Source organism: Tauraco erythrolophus, chromosome 4, assembly GCF_009769465.1.
Source record: "Tauraco erythrolophus isolate bTauEry1 chromosome 4, bTauEry1.pri, whole genome shotgun sequence".
NCBI lineage: Eukaryota > Metazoa > Chordata > Aves > Musophagiformes > Musophagidae > Tauraco > Tauraco erythrolophus.
The window spans coordinates 65,882,439-65,907,438 of NC_141468.1; the positions used below are offsets into that span (position 1 = coordinate 65,882,439).

General features: G+C 46.9%; 1 protein-coding gene across 3 annotated transcripts in view; it reads left to right on the forward strand.

The window, feature by feature from the left end:
- HIPK2 (homeodomain interacting protein kinase 2) overlaps positions 1-21,841 on the forward strand; it is a 131,405-nt gene extending 109,564 nt beyond the window's left edge. For all 3 annotated transcript variants that reach the window (XM_086610337.1, XM_086610338.1, XM_086610339.1), the window contains 6 exons: positions 4,447-4,589; positions 4,966-5,151; positions 7,817-8,098; positions 18,047-18,294; positions 19,307-19,467; positions 21,232-21,841. In XM_086610337.1, coding sequence (XP_086466463.1) covers positions 4,447-4,589; positions 4,966-5,151; positions 7,817-8,098; positions 18,047-18,294; positions 19,307-19,467; positions 21,232-21,699 — 1,488 coding nt within the window. In that variant the 3' untranslated portion in view covers positions 21,700-21,841. The remainder of the gene's footprint in view (positions 1-4,446; positions 4,590-4,965; positions 5,152-7,816; positions 8,099-18,046; positions 18,295-19,306; positions 19,468-21,231) is intronic.
- Positions 21,842-25,000: the final 3,159 nt, after the last annotated feature.

The window sequence follows — 25,000 nt, forward strand, 5'->3', positions numbered from 1 at the left end:
GCACAATTGTCCGAAATGCGCTCACAGGAAAAGCATGGTTCCTTCCAGGAAAAAAAAAAAACAAATGGGAATGGGTACCACCAATCAAGTGCACATCCTCAAGGGGAACTCTGGCTCCTCAAAAAGGAGGAGCAGTTCATCCCTCCTTGTGCTGGCCTCAGTGAATCTGCCCCTACTGATTTTCAGCTGGTGCTGTGGTACCTCTGCCAATATCAAGCATGTTTCTGGCAGAAAAAAAAAAAATCACCTAGCGTAGTTAGTATTAAGTTGTGCAGCCTGGAAAAGACGGCCTACAAATCAAAAATGCATGCGTCTGACTCAGGGTTGGTGGATCTGCCATGCCTTCATTAATGCCAGCGTGTTCATACACAGACTTCAGGGTTTATGCCTGTGCATTGCGTTGCCACGGTAGGACTGTTGGTGGAATTGCCTTTCTTTGCCAGCTGCCAACCGCGCTTATCTGGTGAAGACAGATTGAAACACAACTTGCAGCCTGCGTGATTTCCATTAGCTAACGTGCCCTGCCCCTTCCCAATGGCAGAGTCTTTGTCAGAGGGCTGTCTGAAACATCGAACTGTCTCTGTTGCAGCCTGTCGTAACAACCTACATGGGCCGCTGCTCTTGTTTGGTAGGAAAGGAGAACCTAAGAAGCTGGGGAAAGAAAAGGGATCAGAAAGCGAGAAGCAGGCTGTGCAGGCATGGTTGTAGGCACCTATTGCTTGCACACAGAGTCAGCCAAGGTGATGGGTGAGGGAGTTGACAGAGCCTTGCACTCCCCCACCATTCTGCCAGGCCTCCTGAGGTGTGCTCTTACATGGGGCTTGAAGAGGTGAGGGTCGAGTCTGAAGCATCCCAAAGGCAGCAGGATCCTGAAAGATCCTGGGACCTCCAGTCCCTTCTTTCATCTCGAGGTGGCCTTGTTGGGTTCACCACACAGTCTGTGGAAGCGGGGGAGGGAGTGTTGAGGAGAACCTTTGCTACTGATTTCTGTGCTGCCCCTGCTACAGGAACTCCCATTTCACGGGCTGGCCCTCTCGTACTTTCTACTGACGTTTTATTCACTGTCACTTCCGCAGGGGAATTTAAGCTGTTTCTGAGAAACACTCCTCACTTGCACAGATTTTTAATTTTTGATTTAATAAAAGAGAGGCAGTCTGTCTGTCTCATGCGATGAGAAATGCTAGCTGCCGCTCTGATGGCAAGGCGCTCTGATTGATGCTGGTGGCATCTGGCGTCCGCGGGCCTCGCTCAGTTCAGGCTGAGCAGCTGGTCCGATAAACAAATCTGTACCCAATTCCAGTTTCCTGAATGGAAAAACACAGCTTCTTTGTAATGCATTGTAGTCACATCTGATCTCAGAGCGGCCGTGTATCTCTCTCTCAGCAGAGAGCTATTCCTCTCATGCACAGCTGCTTATCTAATGCTCTTCAGACTGGACCACGCAATTGCTCCAACTACTAGAGAGACTGTCCCCAGCAGAGAGTGTAGCGTCTCCGGAGCCCGCTTCTGAATTTCCAGTCGCCTTATTTGTCCCCTGATCAGGCATGATCATAGAATCATAGAATGGTTAGGGTTGGAAGGGACCTTAAAGATCACCTAGTTCCAACCCCCCTGCTGCAGGCAGGGACACCTTCCACTACACCAGGTTGATCAAAGCCTCATCCAACTTGGCCTTGAACACTTCCATGAACACTTCCAGGGATGGAGCGTCAACAGCTCCTCTGGGCAACCTGTTCCAGTGCCTCACTACCCTCATTGTGAAAATTTCTTCCTTAGATCTAATCGACATCTACCCTCTTTCAGTTCAAAGCCATTACCCCTTGTCTTATCACTCCACACCCTTGTAAAAAGTCTCTTTCCAGCTTTCCTGTAGGCCCCTTTTAAGTACTGGAAGACTGCTGTAAGATCACCCCGGAGCCTTCTCTTCTCCAGACTGAACAGCCCCAACTCTGATGCCGTTCCTTGTGCTCCCAGCACTGCCTAGTGCCATCGGGCTTTCTCTCCTGCCCAGCACACGGCGCAGATTGCTGTGCTTGCCCACATCAGGATGGCTATGGCTGGCAAAGCGTTACAGCATTCCAGTGCAGCCAGCGTCCAGCTTTCCCTGTGCATTTTGTATGAGACCAGCAGTTCTGGAGGAGGGACAGGGGAAGGAGCTCCAGGAGCTGGAGGGACCCAGGGCAGAGGCAGTGATGGATTTTGAGCATCGTCTCTGGCAACTGTGTGTCTGCAGCCCATGGCATGGAGCTAGACAGAGGAAGCAGCCTGCAAGATGCAGAGCCAGTGGCAAAAGTAACTTATTTGTAACTTCTCTGGGCCTATTTTTACCCTCTCAAGCAAGCGTGGTCCACATGCTGTATGCACAGAGAGCAGTGAAAGGAGACTGATCCTGTCTTTACAAATAGCTCTCTGCAGCTTCAGATCTCAAAAGAGACAAAGCTGGGCAGTTTCCTGGCAGGCTTCCATGACATGACCCAGAACTGTCCCCTGCCCTTGAATAACGCCCTGAATTCTTGATTTTCCTTCCTTTTAACTGCTTCCCAACAACACTTCTTCCCACAGAAGTCCTGCCACTGGCTTGCAGAACAAACACGCTTATTCCATTAGTTGTTCTTGCTCCGTTGCACTGGGGGACCCACCACCTGCCGAGCGCAGGGGCCAGCGCGGTGCCCTGCTACGGCCGCACAGTTTCGCAGTAAGGCAATAACAGAACAGGCTGCGGCTGCCAGCACAAGCCTCCTGTGTGTAGGCACAGCGCACTGTGCTAGTGGATCAGCCTAGACAAGTCTTATCTGCAGATTAAATGATTCAGTGGTCCTTACCTAATAAGTGAGGAATTTGTGCCTGGACCCTGACACTGCATCTAAATTTATGCACTGCAGTTGGGAAAGGAGCTTAGATTTCTTCAGTTCTCTTCCTGAAAAGGGAGGAAGCAGTTTTCTCTGCAAGTAAATCCAGGTAGTCCCCTGGGACTGACTGCAACAGTAGTTTAGTCTCCTCTTTTAAATCAAAGCTGGGGAAAAAAGGGGAAAAAAAAGAAAAGGAAAAAAAAAAGCTTTTTTCCTCCCTGATCTTTCTGTGTCTTTGCCTCCTTCTCCTACCTGCTTTGAGCAGCACCAGTCCATGGGTGTGGCTTCTGAGATGAAGACCTCTCAGGAGCCCTGTGACTGTCCATCCTTTGCAAATGTTGCTGAGAGACCTCACCGTAGCAGCCTTTTCATCTAACTCAGCAACGTGGAAAATTAGAAGACAGTCAGACTTTGGAGCAGAACTGAGAAAAGGGTGTGAGGGGCTTTTTTGGGTGGTGGTGGGAATTTTTTACTAAGGGATAGGAGGGGCTATGGGGATAGTTAGCAAGATTCTTGTGAGGACGGAGATGTGGACAAATGAATGTCTGGAAGGAGCTTCCCCTCTTTGAAATTTAACCTCCTTTGATCTGTGAGATAACACAACACAAGTCCATATAGTGGTGCCGTTTGGGACTAAGGAGGGCTGTAGCCAGTAGCCCTGCGTTCCTCAGCCCAATCAGTGAGAAGCTGCCAGAGCCGCTTTCAGGCAGCACATAGCAAAGAAAGTTTCCCGAGTCAAAAAACAATCATCTGACTCGTGTGTGGAATCACTGGAGCAAGACAACCTGAGTCATGACTGTGGTGGTGCAGCTGGAGGGATAGTTGCATAGCAAAGAGATGGCTTAACTTACAGGGCAGAAATTTCTACCCCTGCAAGAGAGGCACTCGCTCAGGAAAAGCCAGAGAGCACACGGAGAGGACAGGCACATGATGTGTAGCCATTCACAGCTCTGCTCTACTTTGGCTTGGGGGCTTCTGGTGAGCTGGAAGCAGGCAACTGGGCTCCTTGGCCCATGCAGCAAGACGTTTCTCCTGAGGAGCACTCAGTGATCAATACTCACTCCCTTTTGGTATCCTCAAATTTCTCTTTTTTTTTTCCTCCTCGCAAAAGCCTTGCAGCCCCCTATTGTCTTTCCTGATCTTTGGAAAGTTCATTCTCCTTTTAAGTTCCTTTAAGTTCCTGAAGTCCATTAGGTCCTGTTGGGGTGGGAAGGAAAATTGGTCGTAGGAGGGGGAAAATAACAATGGGACCGTAGTGCCCAGATGATCTGGAGAGTCAAAAGGTGCTAAAGAGTTTGATGTTTGAGCTCGGTTGAAATGCCAACTAGTTTCGATCCCTCCCATTCCCAGTTTTACCTGGAACAGCTGCTGCTTTGGACGGTGGGGATTTTGTTTCCCCTCCTTTGCACTCTCTATATTGATAACTTCTACTGATTTTACTGTGGTTTCCTAACAGTATTTGTCATCTATGACTGAAAAGTGGTAAGAGCTAGGTAATATGACCATGATCATTAGGAGCCCCAGCTGAGCATGGACCACCACCACACTTGGTGTATGTTGCCTCTTGTTAAGAAATCGTTCTCCCTCTGTCCAACAGCAAGCGTGGCCCAGTGGCACTCAGCAGATCCTGCTCCCTCCTGCCTGGCAGCAGCTGACCGGGGTAGCCACCCACACTTCTGTCCAGCACGCGACCGTCATCCCGGAGTCCATGGCAGGCACTCAGCCGCTGGCAGACTGGAGGTAAACTGGAGGTGCTTGGAGGCTCCCTGAAGTACCCACTGGTGCTGGAGGAGGCCTGAGAAGAGACGGGGTGGGAGGGATGGGGTCCTGTGGGGCTGCAGAGCTGGGGGAAGAAGGGCAGAGGCTGCAGCCTGCCATCCCTCCACCTGAGAGCTACGGGCAGCTTCTCCGTTCACTGTCCCTGAAGCAGAGTGCTGTGCCCATGCCACTCCCTTCAGTCAGTTCCCTGGGGAAAATGCTCCTTCCTAGCGGGGCTGGGAGCCCAACGAGCCCTGGAGGAGGGTGCTTGGGTGAAGGCGGTGGGCGCCTGCGGAAGAGCCTGCCTAAGAGCCACCGGCTGCATTTCAAACGCGTGCCTGCCTTCCCCCCTTTGCAGAAACACCCACGCTCACGGCAGCCATTACAACCCCATCATGCAGCAGCCGGCGCTGCTGGCCAGCCACGTGGCGCTGCCCGCCGCCCAGCCCGTCAACGTGGGCGTCGCTCATGTCATGCGCCAGCCGCCCGCTGCCGCCACCGCCACCGCCGCCAGGAAGAGCAAGCAGCACCAGTCGGCGCCCCGGTGAGTGTGCACAGCGCCCGGCACCGCTGTCGGTCGTGGTGGCAGTGAGGCGGGAGTCCGGACCCGGGTTGTTCTGGACGCAGCCCCGCCATGCGGGTGTGCTGGTGAGGGGTGGCGTTCACTCACATCTATGGGGAAAAGCAAGGTTTCTTCTGCTAGGGATGGGATCACACTTTTTGTGGCTGGACTCCTTGCTGCTGCGTGCCTCCTGCACGGGGGTTGTAAGAGGCAGGCAGGAGCGTTTTACGCCCAGTGAGCTTCCCTCTGCGTGGGAGTTAGTGGCTCAAGGGGATGCAAGATGGGAGGCTCAGGCCTGGTTCATACGGCTCGTTATACCGCTGTGGTTGCCTGAGGCCTTGTAGTCACTGTAATTAAAAACATAACTATATTCTCAGGTCAGTGTGGCGCAATGCCCATTTGCCAAACCTTTTCTTCCCATGTCATCTCAAAGGACTCCTGAGGTGCAATGCCTACATTCCCACAGGGTGGTGCACCTCCAGGGAACGGCATCGTCAGGAACTTGTGCCTGATGTGTGCACACAAGGTCTTCCCTTTCAAAAGCAGTGGGATGATGACCTATCTTCTGAGTTTTAATGCCATGTAGAGTGGAGGACTGGGGTGGCTTTAGGCCACCTTCAAGCTCTCCAGCTCCTAACATAGATGGTTAGCCCCTATCTTCAACAATACACACCAGCAACAGATACCCATGCTGTCCTTTTTACAATCATGGCAGCGTAACCAGGGAGCGATTTATAAGGACATCTCATACAGGGGCAGTCCTTAGACACTGACATCTATCAACTCTCAGTAGGACCATTTGGCTCTGCAAGGAGGAGACTGGGTTTTTGTTCATAGTATGCTATGTGGCACAACTCAAATGGTAGGATGATTGCAGTGCCTGTCACAGCCCTGTGATCTTGCCTAGAGGACAAGGCTGGTTAAGATGTATGTGCAGCCATTCTGGGGAAAGTCCTCTGGGCTGTGAAACTAGCACATTTCTTTTAAAAGATCAAAAACCAAAAACCAAAAAACAGTGCAGGGGAGAGAACCAAAATGGGTCACTGCTTGTGCAATGGCAAAAACAGAGGAGCTTGTGGTTTTCCTGGGTGACTGGACTGGGGCCAGAGGAGCTCTGAGTTCACAACCAATTTGACTCTAGTTAAGAGGCCACTATTTAAATCCTTCCCATTTATCTGCTTTCTAATGTTGCATTTACTTTGGGTGGTCTCCAGCTGTCGTCGTCCATTTGTAACGTAGAGCAGAGGCAGCTACGTCCCCTGCAAGCCAGCGAAAGACAGTGCCTGTTGCAACCAGTGTGCCTGCACAGGGCCTCCCGTCTCTCTTCCCTCTCCAGGGGCAGGGTGGCAGTGTCCAGGAGGAATTGGACACTTTCAGAGCAATGGGTTTCTACAGCTTCATTAATTGTTAAGCTTTTGTAGCCAAATGAGGAACGTGCTCCTTTGGAGAGGAGGGTACTCCACGCTGCTCATTGGTATTCAAAAAGCACTGCAAATGCTACTGTGCAGCCATTTGTTATGCAAAAGACCCTGTGTAAGTTGGTATAGTGCGATAAGTCCATAATGACTTCCCTTTGCTAGATGACACCTATTCCTTTTGTTAGCTTTCGGGCCAAGCAGAATGTGCAGCCCAGGCCTTGCTGTAGAACAAAACCAGAACTTTGCTTCCTTTTTGAATCTGCGAATGTTCTGCAATAGACAGAAGAAACAGAAGGTTTTTTTTAAAAAAAAAAAAAAAAAAAAACAAACAGAAAAAAGAGAAGAAAGAAAATATGGGAAATAAATGAAATGGGCTTCAGTCAGTGTGCTTTGGTAAATATTCCCATCTGCAGACCTGTGCTGTGCTGATGGTGGACAGGTTCTGTGTTAAGATTCCTGATCCAAGTGGGCCCTTTCCAACTGTCAGACAGGGAAGACGAAGTAGGAAGACTGGGAAAAAAACAGGGCTTGAGACTGTTCTTCTACTGCATAATAAAAAGATTGTTCTTCTCTTTCTGGTTTATACATGCTGCCTCACGTAGCATGTAGAAAATGAAATGAGTAGCATGAAATGAAACTGAGTATTTGTCCTCCCATGTGCGTGCTCTCATCCATGGGACTCCACTATCCTAGAGGATGAAGCATTGGGCAGGAAATGTTCATTGAAAAGATTCTTAAACAGAAAATTAAATTTTCAACTAAGAAGAGCAGTTTTCCACAACAAATTCTAATTTTACCTTTAGCTTTTTCTGGCCAAAAAATATCTGGTCATAATTCATCTATGTAGGATACAGAGGAAAGGGATTATCAGTTGAGTTCTTCCTTCTGCAACAGCAAGGCTGTGCCTGTCTTTGTTTTGTATGTCCGAGCTGTGTGACTATCCTGTGTCTCCCAGTGCAAACACCTGGGAAGCAGCGTTTCTTGTTTTGAAATTTCTAGGGAAAACATAGTAGAATTTTTTACTAAAAGAAACTACTTTTCAGCCAATTATATGAATAAATCATGTGAGGCGCTCTGCCCTTTGAAGAGGGGAACTATGCCAATGTTGCAGTTTTCCTAGACTCCATAAATCAGTGCCATTGAACCAGAGACCAGGAATTAAAAGCCATGGTGATGGGCAACTTAAGCAAACCGAGTTTTAACCAACTGACAACCTTTCCCATTTCCAGAAATGCATCCACCTATGAAGTTTCATCCTCTCAATCCATCAGCTCGCCTCAGCGGTCGAAACGAGTGAAGGAAAACACGCCTCCCCGCTGTGCCATGGTGCACAACAGCCCTGCCTGCAGCACCTCCGTCACCTGTGGCTGGGGTGATGTGGCCACCAGCACCACGCGGGAGCGGCAGCGGCAGACGATCATCATTCCCGACACCCCTAGTCCCGCAGTGAGTGTCATCACTATCAGCAGCGACACAGATGAAGAGGAGGAGCAGAAGCATGCACCCACCAGGTGAGTAGCGGCTCTCTGCTCTTCTCTGCGTGCAGGGGAGAGAGACAGAGGCAGAGAAGTGCTGGAGCATCCCAGGAGTTGCTGTAGGGTCCCAGGAGCTACAGCACCCAGGTCATCTTTCTTTTGAAAGGAAAGATGATGGGCAGGCTAAAATACTAGCTGAGGACTCCACAGACTTAGGTGGTGTTCCCTACCGTGCTGTACATTTGCGATGTGACCTTGGAGAAGTGTAGTGATCTCTCTGTGCCATAGTCTCTCATCTGTAACAGGAAATAACAGTTCTGTCTATCTCACAGGACTGTCAAAAGGACACTTCAGAGATCCCATGGCGATGAGCCTCTTGAAGTCAGATAGATGTTTAAAACAAAGACAAAAAGAAGGGCTTGGAAGGAAAATAGGTTAAAATCGCCTTTTCTCTAAGTGATCCAGGCATCTGTAAAGAACATTAAATGACACCTTCCATATGTGCTATTTTCCATAAAAAGGTCCTGAAAAACAGTTAGTGGTTGTGTCATAAACACTCAATAGTGGTGAGTATATTGCAAGAGGTTCGCTCAGTTCCGATTGTGTTGCCAACACATCCCTGAACTATTGTCTTAAGTGACAGAAACTGATTCCTTTTTGACTGGCTCTGCAGAGAGGTGTAGATGAGGCTATAAAGACCATGGTGACTGAGTTTGCTCCTCAGAGAATTAACTCAGTGTGGCCCAGGACTGCTGCCACTGCTGATCATCTGCTGTGGATGGGAGAGGACTTAATTTTCCCGGACTGACTGTCCTTTCAGCACCTTTCGTCACATGCAAACACTCTAGATTTCGGTTCTGATGCTGGTCACAAGACACCACTCAGCTTTATAAGTTGTAGAGAAGTAGCTTTGCAAACAGCTGAATAATTATACCATCTTTATGTTGGTAACTGAGCTAAGAATTTTTTAACTATATCCTTCCAGTATTGTTGAGAGAGAATTAATTTTTTTTATTTATTTGGAACATACTCCGTGGCAGATTTTCCTTTAATCACTGGAGATATCTATCTATATCTCTGCATCTCTGCGCTGTGGTGGTAAGTGGAGCACTGCAAATGTACACAGAACAGATGAGATGCATTTAGCCTCAAGGAACTAAAAATCTGTAAAGAGGAGCCACATGATTTGGGCATGTAGGGCTGCAATTACAACCTGCCTCCCAACAGCCACTGCCACTTCCCATTCCCCTTCTCCCTACCAGTGAACTCCACTGCGCAGTGGGAGCTCAGTGCCCCTCATGTCCAGGCTTGCCATGAGTGCAGTGGTTATCGCGGGGAACTGATCGCAGGACAATGTAATATATTTCATCTTAAAAAAAAATAAAAATGCTACAGCATTCCTTAGTATGGTGAGGAGAAGAAAGCCTATTTTCAGAAAGAGCTGAATGAAGGTCAGCGTAGAAGTTAGTTGGACTGTAACTAAGGAGCTCCCACTTCCAGAGCTCTTACGGGAAAGGAAGGGCAAGATAAAAGAGATGCAGAAAACTAAGGTTGTGAGGTTGGACGGCGTGAAGAGGACAGGTATCTCAAGGGTTGTGGGAGCTATTTGCAAATATATTTCCCCGTGGTGCTGATCCCAGGCTTTGGGAAATTATGTGCAAATACTTATACTTACCTCCTGGATATCATCTTGGGTCTAGAAGGAGGTGGAGGGAAGAGCTGAGATCCTGCAGCTACTTCAGCTACTGGTTGTCTCCTCTGCTTCAACTTTGCTGCCATCTGACCAGTTTCTTCAGTTGGCATCTCTCCACAAACAACAAAGTTCTGGAAAACGTCTGGAAATCGAGTTGGGAGTTTGGGATACTTAAATATTTGATTAAGGTCTGCCGAGGGGTTAGGAAAGTAGTCCCAGGAGCCAGACTTAGATAAACACACTGGCTTTGATATGACTAAAGGATATTCAGGACACGTTCCTGCCTGGGATCAGATCCCTGGCTACTTTTTGTATCCATATGGCATATCTTTACAGAGTGCCAGGGCGACAGCGTTCCTGGAAGGCCAAAGCTTAAGAGCTAGATTTAATTTCTGAGCCATGTAGAGACATTTCGCTTGGACACGGACTGTTCTCAGGCACCTTTTGGAATTCCAGAGTGAGTTAAATTGCCTGTGCAGATGTAACCAGAGCAAGTGGAGAATTAAGGGCAGAGACACAGATGGAAAACAGCATGTCCAGAATGAGAATTTTTTGGTTAAAGTTTCCAGGAGAGTGAAATCAACTCTCTCAGTGCCTTTTGACCTGGGCATATCTAAGACCAGATTCTCAGCTGGAGTTGGAATGTAGCTTACAGTTAAGGAAGCTGTATCAGCATTTAGTGCCAGTGAACTTTGCCCCTGCTCAAGTTGAGGTCTTTTTCATTGAAAGCACGTCACATTTAGGAAAGTACCTCCAAGTTTTCTTATGTATTTTTTTGACTCCAAGGAAAATGGGGGTGACGGTGAAATATGTTCTTTACTGTAATCAGTGCCCAAATGTTGAGGATCTGAGTTGAAAATGAAACTGTGCAAAGAATGAGTTGTCTCACCCGTATTTATGCAAATATTGCCCTGTTGGGCAATTGCTGTGGTGTGGGGGTGAAAAATAAAGAATAACCTGAAACATGTTATTGGTCATATCCTAACAATATTAGCTTTTACTGGATTAGAATATAGAAATCATACGACACTTGTCAGATCAAAGTTAATTGCCTGATCCCATCTTACTGATAGCAGTAATATCTTTGCATTAACTTCACTGACGTTGGATCAGCTCCTGAATTTGCTACAGCGCTTCCTTCTCTTATTTCCTGTGGGGTTAGAAATTTCTCTTTGACCCATGAGACTAAAAATGTTTATTTTATTGATTGCTCAGCGAAAAGAGATTGGAGCTACCTGTGGTTGTGAGAACTAGCAGATCCTTTGACGATGTAAGAGTTAGCAAGTCTCAGTTTAAGAAGGACTGGTGATGCTGATAAAATACGTTACTGCTGATGCAGTAAAGGAGGCCTACACCTGGGATTTACTCCGACAGAAAAGCCTCTCTATAATGCCACAGCAGCAGAGAGAGCTTTTCTAGTACAGAGGATGCAACTTTTTTATTGGCTAAAGAAAAATCTGAAGAATTCAGTGTGATACAGGCAGAATTTTCCTTTTCCTAATGAAAAGCACAGATGTTCAAGTAGGATGTTTATGAAATACCAGCTGACCGGGCAGGCAGGACAGCACGTTGCTCATTCTTTGCTCACGTTTTGCCCTGTGTTGATGAGTGTAGCTTGGTGTAATTTTTTTTAAATCAATAGTCATCTGAAAACGTTGAACTCCTGTTGACTAAAGGTGCTGGGGAGGTGGTGTGAGGTGGGCTCTGGGGGACCTGCTCGATGGAGACTTGTCAAAGGGGGCCATCTACTGGGCCCCCGTGCCTGGGGCGAAACCACAGAGGAGGGACCTCAGGTGCAGTTTGGCAGGGATCGTCCTCAGAGAAATGGTCAGAGATTTTCAAGGGGCAAATTCCTGGTTAAAAAAGGTCAGTTTGTCAAAACTAAGGCTTTTTGCAGACAACATTGAGATTTTTTTCTAGTAATATCCCCAACACAATGAAATCTGGGGAAGCTTCAAAACTGCAAAAAGGTTTCGACTTTTTTTTTAAGGAGAAGAAAGCATTAGGTGATTAACTAGTTAATGGGAAGACTTCTTTTTTCTGGTTTAATGGAGTGTTTTTTTCTGCTTTCAAAATGTAGGGAAATAATAGAAAACAAATTTTGAAATTATCAAAATAAAAAGGGAACATTTTGACTGACTGAAACAGTTTTTACCTGGTTTCTGATGCCCACAAAGTTTTGTGTGTGACATTTTGTCCCATAGAACAGTAGAAAAAAATTTGCATACAAAAAGCATTATATGGACAGGAAACTATTTTGTAACCCTGTTTATTTATCACCAGAGAATTTCTGGGCTCTCGGTTCAGCATCCTTTACAAAGAGACTCTATAGGCCAAAGAGATGTTTACTGCTGTGCTGTAAGATAATGCCCTGACTGTTATTTATTCTAGAAAGAAGAATTTAGGTCTAACCATTACCTGTAAAGCACTGAAGAGAGGGAAAACAGAGCATAGACTTGATATTTTTCTTAGAAATTTATTCCTCTTAAGTTTCTCTACTTGCTCTAGCAAGAAAGTCAAACAGACGGACCAACAGTGCAATGGCAGTCACAGTAGTCGGAGCACATATTCAGCAAGTAGCAAGTAGTAGGGGTTAAGTACTCCCCAGTATGCTACTTCACATGGTGCAGTACTTTAAATGTAAATCCTCCTTTGATTAAATATTTCTGAAGCTTAGGAGCGGAGAAAAATAAAACAACAACTTAAAACAGAGCAGAGAGGCACAAGGGCACGCTGTGATGGCAGAGTTGTGGCTGGGAGGGAGGGAGAGCACACGTGGCCCTGTGGGAGGGAACACCGGGCTGTGCGGGTGGTGCAGCGAGGGGTACTTCCATGTCCTCCCATGGGTCACGTTGCAGAGTATGGCAGGAGGAAAGGCAGTGGAGGTGCCTGTTGTGATGTGCCTTGATGACTTCCCATCCAAGCAACAAATGCAACAGCCAAGGAAAACACGACTGTTTTCTTGAAGCAGTACAGTGATGACCTTGAGGTGGGTGGTTTTTAGGGTGCTTCTACCCCAAAGAGGAAGGAGAGCCACTCACTTCCCCACTGCCTGCTTGGTTAGTGCTGGTATCATAAGTAACATCTCTCAACTTGGCTTTCCATGGGATCCTCACAGTAATCACTGTCTTTCTGGGCAAGAAAGACTGACTGCAGCTGTCATGTGGGCATACTAACTGCCTCCTTGGCCATCTTCAGTGGCGCACAATTCTTTCACGGTTGGGTTTTCTTCCTTTTTCGTAAGATGATAAACTATATAGTGAAGTCTCCGTGTGAGCCTCACCTTTATAACTGAGCGTGAGCTGATGATGCAGGCTGGTAGTTGACCTTATTCACATCATAGTGCAATGGTGGTGGAGCCTACTTCAGAGGACTTTCATTCCCCTTACCCGCAGAAATTGCTGGCGGGCACAAACCACGTGTGTTTGCCAACTGGCTGATGTGCGTGTGTGAGGGTCAAGATACAATTTGTAATTCCCTTTTGACACGTAGCCTATTGTGGCCATGTTATGCTGTGCATAGTAATGCACTGACTCTGCATAACAATACGTTGACTAACTATAGTCATCTGGTAAAAAGATTGCTGCCTTCCATCTCCAGAAGACACACCAACATGCAACTAGCACTTAAAATAACAGAGATAGACAGTAGCTCTCTCAGCAAACCTTCAGCAGCAGGGCCTTTACAACCTGCTAAGCAATTCAGTATATATGACCTAAATAGCTACAGCACACGCTATATAATCTAATAAAATGGCCTCAGTGTAGTACTTGCTAAATATTTCTTACCATCACAAATTCACAAAGCAGGTGAGAGCAGATTAACAGGTCGGAATGGAGGCTGAGCTGAAGAGAGAGGGCAATGTTCTCAGCACTGAGCTATGCATGGCATAAGATACCAATGTGAAGTGAGCGACTGCAGTTGTAGTGTGCGTTTTTGTTGGCTGGCTCTATAGAATCGTTGGATTCTTCTGAAGCAGCAAACTGAAATGGTTGCATGTTATTAAGTTTGCAGAAACCTGGAACAGATTTTTTGAGATGTGATGTGAAGCTAACGTGCCATGGTGTATGTACACACCAATTCAAAGGCACAGTTGTGGGATGGTTGACGCCTTCTCCCAAACTAGAAGGCCATGTTGGTGACCTTGAGAGCTGAAAGCCTTTGTTGCTATAGTGCCAGCCACGCTGAAAGGTTTGTATCTCTGGGTGAACCGCATGCTGAAGAACTGCGCCCGCTAGACTCCATTTGCTTTCTCTGGGATTCTGGTGTAACACGAGATATTCAGAGGAAAAAAGATCCTGTTCATGCAATGCTATCACATACCAAGCTTTTGGGCTGGGCCTTCAGCAAGTAGAAATCATCTCAAGTTGCATTGTTACAAGAGCTATTGTCGCTGTCCTTGGCTATTCATTGGGTTTCAACATTGTTTTAACACCTAATTCAACATCTTCTTTTCTTTTGTTTCCTCTCACTTTTCATTCTCAACATCTGTTTTCATTACCTTTCTACTTACAGTATCTCAGAGGCCCACGTTGTTTTCTTGCCCAGTGTCTGTGCAAAAACTATCTTCGCTTTCCTCCATCAGACTTTTCCTTGAAATCCTTCCTTGCTGAGGGGAATAGGGACCCACGTCCATCTTTCCGCTGTGCGCTCACGAGGGTGGTATGTGTTAGAGAGCTGTCTCCAAGACCTGCTTCTGCATGTTTGAAGGCACATTCGTGCTCTGTGTCTGCACAGTGGATGAACATGAATTGTTTTGTGTCTGAGTTTGAGAACAAGCTTTTTGGGACCAGGTGGGAATGAGCTACCACTCATGAACTAATAGTAAACTTACAAAGCAACGCGTATTTTTCCAGTTGCTGTTACAAAAGGGAGGATGCAGCTCTAGCTGGTAAGGGTTAAAAATCCTTCCTGGCTTATTGCTTTTCAGACTGTGTAGATGGATTTGATGCTGCTTTGGTAATCTTCCCTGCTCCCTCCTCTGGAGAATTAAAATACACCTACCCATAATGCAGGCAAGCACACAAGCTGACCAGGAACACATGCCGACTCTCAACACTACTAAATCACGTATGCTGCTGCTACTGTGCGTGCAGGAGGGAAAGCAATTACCAGGCTTGGAGTGAGCTTAATAGGAAGGGGCAAGACTTTTAATAGTATTTTTCTGTGTAAGCACATACATCCCCAAAAGCTGTGGCTGAGTTATAGGAATACAGTAAGCTTGCTGAGTAGGCAAGTGCCGTGTCAACAGGTAAAAGCTTGTGAGCTAGTTTGTGAGCAGGGCAGGCAATACATCAGCCTGGACCTCACACGGGTGACTCCTGTGTGACTGCGAGGTGAGGAGCACAGCTGAGTCCTCAGAGGGAGCTGGAAGGAGGACAGTTGCTGGCTGGCAAGAAGGCTTTGAGAAGGGGGAGCGCTCGCACTTCCGGGTTGAATTTTCAGAAACCCCCATTTCAGCTTAATGTGTATCTCTAAGCCTGTGAATCGGATGATTTTCAGCGTGAGTTGGGCCTTTGATGCTTTTGAAATTCCCACCCTTAATCTCTCGGACAGGCTATGGTACAGCAGGTGCCGAGCTCTGGGTGTGTGAATTGTCTGGGCTGACTTCTCTGCCTGCTCTAACCGCAGTCGTTACCTTTCCTAAAGACAAAAATCCAGTTGCTCTCAGTGGAACTTCTCATGCACTTGAAATGATGCAGCCTGCTGAATCGAGAGGCTAAACACCTGGGCACTAATCCTGCAAATACTTACCCATGTGCTTTAGCTCTGTTACTGGAATAGTTCAGCTGACTTTGGTGGATGACACATATTAGCAGTGCTGAGCGCTTGCGTGAGGCCTGGCAGGACCATAGCTCTGGTCTTCTTCAGTTTCCCATCCACAAAATGAGTTCAATATCCTACTACAGTCTCTTCTTCTGGAAAGGTTTGGGTTTGAGGTCACTTACTTGTTTAACCAAACATCTACTTGATTTTCTTATTGTAACCAAGAAGCTGTAACACTTCAAAGGAGAAGATTCCTCATGGTTCCTGCTTTGACAAGCCCTCAATCAAATTGGTGAAAAATATGCCCATTCTAAAACAATAAAGAGTGTAGATTACACAGAAAAATACCTTTCCAGTTCCACTACTCAGCCTTCCCATGTCAAGTGTCAGCCGAGAGCGAGTATTTCCAGTTCAGCAGCTCAGTCACTTATGTAAGGAAGGGGCTGTAAAAGAATAGCTAGACCTTATCAGTTGTCAGAAAACTCTTTAGTGACTTGATTTTTCTTTATAAAATGTAATAACTGTCAGAGGTGGAGAATATATATCTCTTCCCAACTGGCAGCCAAGGGTAGCTGCAAAGGGCAAGTGGTGTGGATACTCGTAAATGTGTGATTACTGCTGAAGGAGAGAGGAATATTGATGCAATATTTGTCATTTTTATTGGCTTAATATTCTTCTTTCTTAGCACCATATCAAACTGCTACATCTTTCTTCACATAGAGTAGTTGTCCATCTAAGATACTCTGTTGCTCATTCCATTTCTAATCCAACACTTTCCAGCTCCTTGTGGAAGCCGCAGTATTGAGGATTTGCTGTCATACACCTTCACCATTGAAAAGATCCCTGCCCCGCAAAGATTGCTTTCAGCTTCCACATTGCTACACAATAGCTTCCCCTCCTTCTCTGTCATCTGCCCTGTTTCTGGTGTCAGTGCTTGAGGATAGCAGGGGCCTCTCGAGATGTAATTTTCACTGTGCAAAGAGCAACATGGTCTTGTGTCCCTTTCGGGGCTCACTAGAATCTTGTGATGATAGCCCAAGTCTGTGTGATGGTAACTTGTTTGTGAATGCAGCACCTCAAGGTGTTTTTTGATGAAGGGGGTGATGGCTTTTCAGTTACAAGTCTTGGGAGCGAGGTGGTGAGTGGTAGCTTGTGCATGCTGACAGAGAGGCTTTGGGACAGACATGTTGAAGGGAACCCACTGGTGCTCCTTTAGCACTGTGAAGAATAAATAAGGCAGACAATTTCCTTGGAAAGAAACTGTTCTCAGTATCTGCTCCGCCTTTCCCTGGGTAAGAAGCGATGCTGAGACTAGGGAACAAATAAATGGCTCCATCATAGACTAAGACCAGATTAGTCAGCTGTTCCCTGGACTGGACTGGCCAGAGTGAGAGAATGGAGAGGAGACTCCATAGGAAAGGGATCTCTCTCTTTTTAAAGTGCACGCTCAAGAAGCTAAGAGATAGATTCCTTTTTCTCCATGGCATTTCTGTTCCTGTTGGGCCTGTTTCCACCATTAAGCCTAATTACTTAGCTTTTTATGTGCTATCCATTTCTTTTCATCATTTTAAAAACTTCAGTTGCCATAACAACATGATGCAATCAGTGAAACATAGCAGCTATTTTCTGTAGTCAAGGTCTGTGCACTGTCAAGGATGTGAGCCATTTAAGCAAATCTTCACCATCCCCCTTCCTCCCTCCTCTTTCTTGCTCTCTCTTTTTCTCCCTAAACAAGCTCATAACAGGAAGGAGAAACCATCAGGAATAATTAGACACAATAGCAGAGCAAATCCCAATCGTACTCATGCAGTCTAGTCTAATGAGCTTCTAGCACTAATCATGGAAGTGTTGATGTTCCTTTTTAATCACTTTTTTGATGTCGTAGATAGATTAGCTGCAGCAGGACCTTGATAATCCACGCTAGAGTCAGGAGACCCACTGCTTATTCAGAGAAAGAAAAGAAAGCCAAAAGCTTTACGTGCTTTGCTCATTTTTTCTTCATTCACTCCTCGGTTTCAAATGCTTATGGAGAATATATGCCCATTGCACCGTATTAGTAAATAGAACAGAGTGTATTTTGTAGATTCATGGGATTTAATCATGAAAAGCTGTAGCATCTATTATTAAATCATTGCTGGAAGGCTGGGAGAAGCCGCCACGTTTTTGTGGGGGTGGTGAGACTTGCAACAAAGCATAGTATAACTGCTGGGCTTCTCCTGCACTCATATATAAAAAGCAGTCTGAAAATAAATCTGGCAGTCTGGTTCAGTCCTATTCTAAGCAGTGTGAATATAAGATCTATCCACAATGTCTTACTCACTCTTTGACCTCCATGAAGGCTTTCCTGGAATAGCAACGAGTGAGTTTCGGAGCCTGGGATTTGGCTTAAGCAGCCTCTATCTGGCAGAGTACTGAAGGGTGTGCTTTGCCTTGACAAAGCTGGTCTGTTGCGGGCAGAGTCTTCTGGTGGCTTCCGAGTTGATTGTTGCCCATTCACTCTTTCCACTTGTGTGCTTGTATTTCAGCACCTTGTCCAAGCAAAGGAAGAACGTCATCAGCTGTGTCACCGTGCATGACTCCCCCTACTCCGATTCCTCTAGCAACAACAGCCCTTACGCTGTGCAGCATCGCGCAGGGCAGAATAACGGGAACACCTACGACACCAAAGGTGTTCCAGAGACTCACTGCAGTGGGAACCCCCGAACGATCATCGTGCCACCACTGAAAACCCAGGCCAGTGAGGTGTTGGTAGAGTGCGATAGCCTGGCACCAGGTAAATTGCACCTCTTCCGTCAAGAAAATTAGTAAGAAATAAATGATTTATCTTGGAAGAATCTCATTGTTCGGTTTCATTTTGTTTGTTTGTTTGTTTTGTTTTCCAAAGAAACCGTGCTCCTGCCCTTCTCTCAAGTGACACATCTGTTCTTGGGAGCCATATTGCATTATTTATGTCCGCTGGTACACTCAGGAGTCACGGGGGCAAGTGTCATTCCCAGTTACTTCTGTACAAACCCAAGAACAGAATGCAGTCTTTAGCTCAACATTTGACATGAAAGGCTCCCAAATGCAAGCGTGAACCTTTGCTGCCTTGCCTTTCCCTAGGTTTACTTTAAAACGGGTAAGAGATTGAAAACACATGTGCATTGTCATCCAAACTTATTGACGTTTCTGGGAAGAGCATTTCCCCAGGATCTTCACTATGAACTGATGAGGTTTGCTCATCCAGAGCCTCCGCAATGCTAGGTAGTATGATGTGTTGAAAAGGGGCTTATGGTGGAAGTCTGGCCCGAAGCAATTGGCTCTGAGCTACTTGGCAGTCCTTTCTTTTGTCGCACTGCTGGTGAACACAAAGGCTCAGAGGGTGAGCTCCCCACTAGCTCCTTCTCCCTCCCTTCCTATTCACCATGAGGTCAGCCAAGCCAGGGCTTTTTTTGTGCTGTGCACGCTATACTTTTCTTCCTCTCCTTGGGATTTGTACCTGCATCGTACAGTTCTGCTGGCAGAACGGTTTCTCACACTTCAGAAGGATCTATAAAGCCTTCTCCGGCCGCGGTTTGAGTCCAGATATTGGGTCTGCTTGTCTGTCTCTAGGATAACAGGCTGGCCATGTATATGAAGCACTGCTGAGGCAATTCTGTTAATTAAGAGAAACTGTTTTCTTGTCCTGCTTCTGTTGTATGTCTCCTCCCAAAAGCCACTCTGGAGGAGATTCAGTGAGGAAAAGGTAGGGTGAGCAATTAAAGAATGTGATGTAAGCTACAAATGTGTTTCCTTTCCTGGCACAGTCACCACCAGTCACCACTCATCCTCCTACAAGTCCAAGTCCTCCAGCACCGTGACCTCCACCAGCGGTCACTCTTCAGGGAGCTCGTCTGGAGCCGTTGCCTATAGGCAGCAGCGACCAGGAGCACATTTCCAGCAGCAGCAGCCTCTTAATCTAAGTCAGGTAAGTCAACCGAGACAAATTTTGGTAGTGCGTCATCCAGCTGTAACCTACCACTCCTCCAGCATGGGCTGTCCTGTTCCAGTCTAATGATAGTTGGGCCCCCTGTCGAGTTTGATCAACTTGTTTCAGCTTCAGTGCAGACCTTCATCTTCGAGCTCAGGCAGTAGAGGTAGTGCAGATCCCACCTCTGAGTGGGCTGGCGGTACTCTTACCATGTGTTTTGGAGTCAGATGATCTAACAGTGTGAGCTGGTATAATGTGAGAGAGAAGGTGCGTGGCCTCAGACACAAAGGAGTGGAGCAGCACCATGTAGGAAGTACTGAATTCTCCTTAGCTATAGGTAACCATGAGGAGATTATCTCCCAAGTGAAGAGAGTGCATCAGCCTGGATGTGGGATTGGGAAAGAAGTCCCCATCAGATGTGACAAGGCAAAGCAGAGCCTCTATGCGTATACATGACCTCCTGTAATGAGTTTGATCCGTCCTGTGATAAACCTGGGCTGAGATCTGGGCAAATCTCATTACTTAGCAGCATGCAGTTCTCAACATGTTTCATAGTCTGTGATCAAAACACCCAGGAAGCTCCCCAGGAGCTTCAGTAAATAATGCCCTTTTCATGTACTGCACCTGGGGCCTCTCTCTGCCCTGAGGTGCAGTAATGAGAGTAGGGAAGTTACAGTACAGTTACCAACATTTCACAGGGGAGAAAGTCTGGAGAGCTGGTTTGCATCCAGGGCTGGATATAAGCAGAACTTGGGGAGGGAGGGGGTGTTAAAATTATTTTGAGGGAGAACAATGTCCACTCCCCCTCAAAATGTAGTTGAAATTTAAAAATTTAAACAAGCTTGAAGTAAAAAGTGAGTGAAAATGGAGGAACTAGGCGAGATGCTATTTCCAAGAGTCGGAGAGGAGTGTGGCTGCTGCATTTTAGACCACAATGACAGCGCAGAGGGTGCTTACAAACAGGGTAGGAAGGCTTGGAAGAACAGAAGGAAATAATATGGAGCATTGCCTGTCTTGCCTTCTAATTCCTACTTGATTGGTTATTTAGTACTCTGACGACAAATGACTGGGAAAACTCCTTGACCTTATTGTGCAGTGCAAAAAAAACCCTAGAAAATCCCTGAAAAAGTACGTTACTCCTGTCCTGCTGCAAGAAATTGCCCATGCTCAAGTAGTTGTAGCTGATTACATGAGGGTACCAGGCACCTGTAGGATCTGATCGAGCCAAGGGTTTTATCTTCAGAAAATAAAGTAGTTATTTTACTAATTGAGGAAATGATAACCACAAAGACCCAAACTGGGCAAAAATAAATTGCCTGTTCCAGGCTAGTTAGGCAACTTCATTCCCCTGAGCTATCAGCGCACCTCATTTCATCACCAGAGAGTTCACTAACAGAAGCCGGGTGTTGTGTGAGCGACTGGACTTGTGGAAGATGTTCTTAGGAGCTGGGCATCCAAGGTCGAGTCTTCATGTTAGCTGTCCCAGCAGGTCATGGCTCGAAGTGAGGGACTCCGTTGTCCTCTTGAGGGCCATTTTGGTGAATGTATGAAACTACAGGGTCCTCCTAGTCTTGGCAGGGACCCTTTGCTGTCACCCGTTTCCAAGGGAAGACTGTGATGGTGCTGAGGGTGTCAGGAGGAGCACAAGGGACTTTCCTGAGGCCTTCATGGTGTCGTAGGGAGGCTCTCAGGCACCGCTGAGGAGATAAAGAGCCATCTCTTGTCTTGTAACCGCTTATCACTGTTGCTGTCTTTATCCAGGCCCAGCAGCACATCACGACTGATCGCACAGGGAGTCACCGGAGACAACAAGCCTACATCACTCCAACGATAGCTCAGGCCCCGTACTCTTTCCCGCACAATAGTCCCAGCCACGGTACAGTTCATCCTCACTTGGCCGCGGCTGCCGCTGCTCACCTGCCCACCCAACCCCACCTCTACACATACACTGCCCCCGCCGCCCTGGGCTCCACGGGCACCGTCGCGCACCTGGTGGCCTCCCAAGGGTCTGCGCGGCACGCCGTGCAGCACACCACCTACCCCGCCAGCATCGTCCACCAGGTCCCTGTCAGCATGGGCCCGCGCGTCCTGCCCTCACCCACCATCCACCCGAGTCAGTACCAGGCTCAGTTTGCCCATCAGACCTATATCAGTGCTTCTCCAGCCTCCACAGTCTACACTGGATACCCACTGAGCCCCACCAAGGTCAACCAGTACCCTTACATCTAAACACTGGAATAAGGAGTGAGAGACGCACCCGTCCCGGGGGAGTGAGGCGGCCACTTTTGTACTGAAGAACATGACAAGCTAACAATGCAATGGGAGGCTCGCGTGAAACTTGAACGAAGGAGACTTTAAGGAAGAAATGAGAAAGAGGAAAGAAGGGGGAGAACCAGTTCTACGCTTTTTATTTAAAAAAAAAAAAAAAAAAGAAAATGGAAAAAAAAGAACAGAAAAAAAATAAACCACAAAAAAAACAACCATTCTGCACCAAACTAGAGAGAGAGAGAGAAGCAGAAGGACCCTCCAGCGGGTCCTGTCTTTTGAAGAACTTCACCAATAGACTTTTAAACGTTATTTTCATCCAATAGTGAGCTACATTTAGAAATTTGTTGTTCAGAACACCTAAAATCAAATCCATTAGGTTTTTAATTCAATAGGTATATGGATTAGGGATTTATCCAGCATTTAAAAGGGTTTATGCCCCATCTTTGCAGTTGTCTCTGTATCCCAAAGCATGTATAAGGTTTTGGGTTTCTTTTTCTGGAAATAGAAAGTGGGTAAGGGAGGTTGAGGGAGGAGGCGAAAATGTTGTCCCAGTGCTCTAAATTCGACCTAGCACTGCTATGCTTAAACGTACCCGGGCAAAACAGGCCATGCAGCACTGGTCGAGAGCAGAAGCAATGGCGATGTTTTTCCCGTTCCTTCAACGCACTGGATAAATCCCTGAGAAATGCTGTTCCTAAACGAGATCTCTAATAACGTATGTTGGATTTCAGTTGCGTTTCATTTTATTTTACCTGGAAATTTTCCTTTTTAATCCCTAGCCATTTTAGTATAGAAGGAGACATTTTAGCTGCCCCTCGACCCCACCCCCTGGTAGAATGTAGCACTGTACAGGTCATACGCCCTTTTTACTATTTTGTGTTGAACTTCAACGATACCAATAGACTATTCCTCAACGTGATTGCACAAAGAAAAGTGGTATAACATAGGCATGTAACAAATGTGATTGTCCAGGTGTGTATGTGTGTGCGCGTGCGTGCGTGCGTGTGCGTGCAGATGCTGCCTTCTCTCTGTGGTGTGTTCCTCGGCACAGCCATTACAACTGTCACAGTCTTAGTTTTACATCATTCCCTCGTAGTGCCTTACCAAACTACAGACGCGGTTTAAGGGTTTACTTCCACTGGTACTCCTAGAAACTGACTGAGGCTAGTCGGAATTTACTCTCAACTCTTATTTCTGTTTTTTTTTTTTTGGGGGGGGGAGGTTGTTATTGCCGATTTTCTTCTTCTGCTGGTGGTGTTTTGGGTTTTTTTCCCACGTTGTCAATCTTAGCTCACTTGGCGAGGTGTTGGGGAGGCTCATCGGGGTCGGAAGTGCATCTAGCTGGGTGTTTTGTTGAGCACTGGATGGGCTGGAAGTGACCAGGTCGGTTGTGAGACCCAGGGTGACTCCCAGAGGGTCTGGGGATTCGTTTGTGGACTGGTCTGTTTCTATCCTGTGAAATAGCAGGTTTCCTCCCCGGAAACTGAATTCTCATTCTGCTGTTTGCCGATGTTCTCGGTGGAGCGGGAGGACAGCGTCCTCCCAAGTTGTCAGGTTGTCCCGGTTGTGTGTCTGAAACGGGAATGAACTTTAGCCCATGAAAGGGGGAAGCACTAGTTGTTGCCGACATCTCTCACTATGTCTGTCGATGGGAGGGGATTGGGAAAGGAATGGAGTCCCAAAGCAAGCACGAGAAAATCCAGTTGAGAGAGTCAAACTCAGGTTTCTTAAGTGGAAAGGGTGTTGTACTACATCGAGCCTTACCCACTCTATGGAGTCTGTGACACCGTGGGCTTCCCCTCCTCCCTTCTCGTCTATGCCCCAAAAGATTGCCTGCAGCACTCGAGTGACCCTGGAACCAGAGAGCATGGTGGTACGGTGGGTCCTCCCCACTGAGGAACGCTACGTGGTCGTCTTGTTTTCCGACAGGTTTCTAAAGAGAGCCTCTTCCACAGTTGAGTTTGGTTCAGAGGGGGCACTGCTGCATCAGTATTTGGAAGTGTCTCTAGAGTACCCATCTCTATGGGTGAGCTTGGAAGGAAAGAGAGAAGAGAGTTTGATAGAAAGTTTCCATGTTTCCATGAAAGCTGAAGTCTAAGTGGATCTAAATGTAGAGTGGATCCACTCTACATTTCCCTGTAACTATTCAGGTACTTCACAAGATGCTGAAAAACAGCAGGTTCATCGGCAGGGTGACGAGGGATGGGTTCCCTGGGTGGCAGTGAAGAAGGAGGTTCTCTCACATGGGAAAAGCTGACAGAAAGACAAGCACAAATATACTGTCTTGCAGTAAGTGCTTGGCTGGCCTGGAAGAAGAAGGGATCCTGCTATGCATAGGCTGTTCAACAAGGCTGTTGTCCTCTGGCAAACCACCGAATAACCTCCCTGGTTGCCAGCTGTGGTTCCTGGGCTAACCTTGCACAGTTTTCGTCTCCTGCCTGTCCTTCATTCCAGCTCAATATACTGTAGATGAGGATGTGATCTCCCAGCAGCCTATGCACCTTACCCCCTCTTCCTTTGGAAAGACAACACGTCCCCTTTCGCCTGAGGCAGGAAAATAAAGCCCTGCTCTCTCTGATGCATTCCTCTCCTCTCCCACCAGTTCGGGAGTGAGAGCGTCATGCTGCTTGTGTCACGAAAGGAAAGATAATGTTATTTTATTGTATGGTTGTTATGTTTATTATTATTTTATTATTATTGTATTTTACTCTGGGTTTTAATTGCACACGCATTCCTTAATCTTTGTGGAGTTTTTTTCCTCTTAGTATTGTTGTTATTGTTGTTAATTTTCTTTCTCATCATCAGTGGCATCAGAAGGGTTGCTGCGTTTGTGAAAACTGCAGGAGGAAGGGGAAACGAGATTGCCTGGAGGATGTTGGAGGCAGAAACTCTGCCTCTAACCTAGGGGGAGTGGGGTTGCTCTGCAAGAGCAGTTACAGCCTTGAGGGACAGGAGTTATCCTCCGTGTCACATCTGCATTTCTGAATAAGTCCAGAAATATTCATTCAGAGGCGAAAACCAAACAGCAGCTAACATAGTGATCGATCAGGAGAGCTGGATCAAAGGCAGGTAAGGGCCTTGGTGCCCTAGGATCCAGCTGACAGTTGCTTTGTTTGATAGGAAGTTTATAGGAGATCAGCACCTCAAGACCTATTTGTGCTCCAGGCCATGATCATTGGGCCCTTCCAATGAACCCAAGGTCACGCTACGTGTTAAGGGTTTGGTTTTCCTAAAGGAGAAAGCAGATAGATGGCTCCCCAGA